This window comes from Frankliniella occidentalis, unplaced genomic scaffold, assembly GCF_000697945.3.
Source record: "Frankliniella occidentalis isolate FOCC.00 unplaced genomic scaffold, Focc_3.1 Scaffold111, whole genome shotgun sequence".
Taxonomy (NCBI): domain Eukaryota; kingdom Metazoa; phylum Arthropoda; class Insecta; order Thysanoptera; family Thripidae; genus Frankliniella; species Frankliniella occidentalis.
The window spans coordinates 667,094-670,921 of record NW_026267239.1 but is presented as its reverse complement, the minus strand read 5'-3'; the positions used below and the strand labels follow the sequence as shown (position 1 = coordinate 670,921).

Here is a 3,828-nt window from a genome sequence, read left to right as displayed (position 1 = left end):
AATCATTCTATAATCTTATAATTTCTTATAATCTTTTGTATAATCAGTGACATTAACTTCACAAAGTCAAAATATCACAAGTAAATGAAGAAAGAGAACTATCTGGGAAGCTGGAAGCGATGCTGTGGACAAGTCTGACCGTGTGTATGAGATTTGTTCTTTCCCTAATCCACCAAAAGTTTCGAATCTGGAAACCGATTTTGGGTTTTGACTCAAAAATAAAGGGTATTCATGAAGTATGATCCCACTCCAAATCTTTGTTGTGTGTCTTTAACGGTTTACAAGATATAACTACCTAAAATTTTGAGGCAAAAACTGCGTATTTGAGAGGGGGTAGAGATAATACTCTATGAATCTTTGCAATAAAAACAAAACTGAATACACCATTGGAAAGAAAATTGAAAACTGCTTCAAAACCAACCATAGCTAAAGAGTGGATTTTTGTTTCCTACCCTTCGATCAAATATATCAAAACATTTTAGCAGAATATCGTAACTCTCATAACAAAAATAGATGGTGTTTAATTGGCCCCAAACTTGATTTGAAACCTCCCCTAAGGTCCCTTAATATTCTCTTATTTTGAAGAAAGAAAATATTCAAATTTGAAAAAAATTGACTAGTTTTTTTTGGTTAAATAGTATAATTTTTTTTTGTCCAAGATTTGATTATTATCTTTCTTTAAAAATCAGAGAATGTTAAGGGACCGTAAGGGAAGCTGCAAACCAAATTTGGCGACAGTTAAAGACTATCTATTCTGGTTATGAGAGTTACGACATTCTGTTAAATTTTTTTGATATATTTGATCGAGGAGTAGGAAACAAAAATCCAACTTTTAGCAGCATGGTTGGTTTTGAATCAGTTTTCAAATCTTTCCAATGGTGTAGTCAGTTTTGACCTCAATTCAAGGATGCATACAGTTTTAAACACACCCCCTCTCAAATACGCAGTTTTGGCCTCAAAATTTTTGGTATTTGTACTTCCTAAACCGTTTGAGACACAGAACAAAGATTTGGAGTGGGATCATACTTCATGAATACCCTTTATTTTCGAGTCAAAACCCAAAATCGGTAACCAGATCCGAAATCTTGGGTCGATTAGGTAATCATAACGTTTTAAGTACCCGTGAGGTGAATTGTCTCTAGTATCATTTTGAAACATCCACGACAGTTTTCCGCCGCTGGGCTCGGCCGAGACCCGAACGTACCAGGGGCGCGGCTGGCCGAGAGCCGCGTCCCCTGGCCGGCGGGCGAGCCGCGGGTGGCTCGGGAACCCCTGTGCTAGCTGAAAGAGCAAAGCTGAAATATTTCGTCCGTGTACTATGAATACTTTCCGGCAGCATAGTGTGTGGTGCCCCTATCCTGGGCTAGAGGAGTAAAAGCCAGGGGAGAGCTTCGCCTTCTGTTAGAGGCCGTATATTGGGGACCTTGGGGACTGTCTCAAAAAAAAAAGGAAACATTCTAAACATATGGCAAAATTGTTTACTTAACATACTGTTGACAAAGGGTTATACTCATCAGAAACGGCATAATTATTTACTTAAATACTACCAATATGAAGATTTGTAGACATTTGTAACACATGTAACCTTCTAACAAAAACTAACATTGTCCCTACATTATAACATTACCTGTGGTAATGACATGTCTTTCATAGGAAAAGAGAAAAGAAACGTTCCAAACATGGGGCACTTGTTCACTTGGAATACTCTTGCGAATGGTCCATGCATGACACTGCACAATTATTTATCACTAAATACTGGCAATGTGAAAACACTTAGCCACCAAAGGGAGTAAACTACTGAAGTCTGTTGCAAGGCATGTGGATGCTCCTCCACTTGCGGCCTCCTGCAGTGTGGTCCTCTGGTGCGGGACACTTGCCAGGCTCATGTGCGAAGAGGACAAGCCGGCCGGGGAAGTTCCATCCCGCTTCCAGATGGCAGAGCGTTGCGCACGGATCGCACTCGAAATCAGAACAACAAGCATTGGGGTTCCACAGGTGGATGTGCAGCAGGGGATTGACAACGAGGGTCGCCCTGACAGCGTCACCGTGTAGCCAGTGGTGGCCGCATCCATAACCAGAATTATACGCATCCTCGTCACTGATCAGCTTGAGCCTGCGCAGGGCCGGGGCCGAGAGGGGCGTGATAGCCAGCAATAGCTCGTCGCACTCCTCCAGGTCACCAGGGTGCAAGGTCAACTGCCGCAGCGCGGGGAGCCGGGGCAGCGCTCGGATCAGAACCTGGTGTACCTCCTTGGCCTTGTATCCACGCAAAGACAGGTGCTCCAGGGACAGTGCGGAAGACACCAGGGTGGCTTCAATCAGCTCCTCGATGTTGTCGCCAGGTCCAAAGAGGATGCTCAGGGCGCGCAGCTGGTTGGCTTCACTGAGGAACTTCAGAATGTTACTCTGGGGTTGCTCGAGGGACAGCGGCGAGCAACCAGGGGCGGGAAACAGGCTCACGTCCTTCAGTGTGTTACACGCGGCCAACGCGTCAATCGGAGAAAGTCTGTCGTACTTCAGACGTCGAAGTCTGGGCATACGGGCCAGCAACTCGGTTGTATCAGAGCTGGAGACGGCACTGTCGTCCACGTACAAAGAGCCTCTTAGGCTGACTTCCTCCAGGGTATCGGTGTGAGCTGCCAGCACGGCCTTCACAAACGACTCGGACTTTCTTGTAAGACGGCACTTGAAGAGCAGCAAGGACGACTTGGACGATCCACTCTGCAAGGGTTGGGTTGCCGAGGGTACGCAACCCAGGAATCGGAGAGACTGCAAGCAAGAAGACTGCGCCAAGGCATCCCAAAACGCGTCAACACCTCTCAATGGATCCGCCTGCCGACGCAAGTACATGCCGGGTCGGCCACTCAGAACGGTCACGTGCTGCAGGCGTCCCAGCGCTATCTGGTTGCGCACCACTTGGGTGAAGTGCGCCAACTGAGGGTGCGATTTCTTGCCGTTCCAGGCACTTTCCACCTCGATGTCTAGAGATGTCACGGCGCACTTGGTCGTCTCGAACGCTGCATTAGAGTAGTATGGGGAGTATCCGTCGCCGTGTCTCCTGCATACTATCGCCCGCAGGCACGGCGCCAGGCGCAGCACCGCGCACGGGCAGTCCCTGTCCCAGTCGATCCGGCGGTGGCGCCACACGTTGGGGTGCCGCGCCAGGGCCTCGAGCCTCTTGCACACGAGGCGGCAGGCGAAGACGTCGTCCACCGACAGGTACTGCATCACCTCCAGCAGCACTAGGTCCGGCAGCAGCTGCTCCTCGGCCAGGGACATGCTGCAAACACAATGGTGCCGACACTGTAGGGCAGAGCTCCTCGCAGTAAGTTCGCTTACGCGGGGGACGAAACATCATCCAGCACACACACTGCGAGGCTTACCTTGTAGCTGCTCTGTTGAGCTCGTTTGAAGATCTGACTAGTGGAGTCGGTTAACGTCGAAGACCTGAACTGCACTGCGTATCCTCTAACTGTTCTGAGGTGTCCGGTGTGCGCGTCCGCTTTGCTGCAGCTCTCAACCTCAACTGATTCTGGACCGACGGAGGACGAGGCGAGGACTGCGCCAACTGCGGTGCCGGTGCAGACGACGCGGCGGAGACGGACGGGGAGAGGGGAGGAGTCACCAGGGTTGCCAGGTTGCCAAGCTGCTAGGTTGCCAGGTAGAGAGTTTAGACACGCCGAAACCGACCAGGACCAGGCCACGGCCTGGAAGATATGTTGTTAACGATTATTTGCAGGTTGCTAGCGGATTGCGGCTGCTGGTTCGCGCCGCTCGCGCTAGCGCTCGCTCACCTGTGCAGCACTTTCGCACTAGCACACCACTCGC

General features: G+C 49.6%; 1 protein-coding gene across 1 annotated transcript; it reads right to left on the bottom strand.

Annotated features, from left to right (window-relative positions):
* Positions 1 to 1,462: 1,462 nt before the first annotated feature.
* LOC113204773 (uncharacterized) lies at positions 1,463 to 3,597 on the bottom strand. Its single transcript, XM_026420072.2, has 2 exons — positions 3,384 to 3,597; positions 1,463 to 3,280 (listed from the first exon to the last, which is right to left on the bottom strand). Exon 2 carries the CDS (start codon positions 3,277 to 3,279, stop codon positions 1,795 to 1,797), a length of 1,485 nt encoding a protein of 494 aa, XP_026275857.1. The 5' UTR covers position 3,280; positions 3,384 to 3,597; the 3' UTR covers positions 1,463 to 1,794.
* Between the last annotated feature and the right edge of the window lie 231 nt (positions 3,598 to 3,828).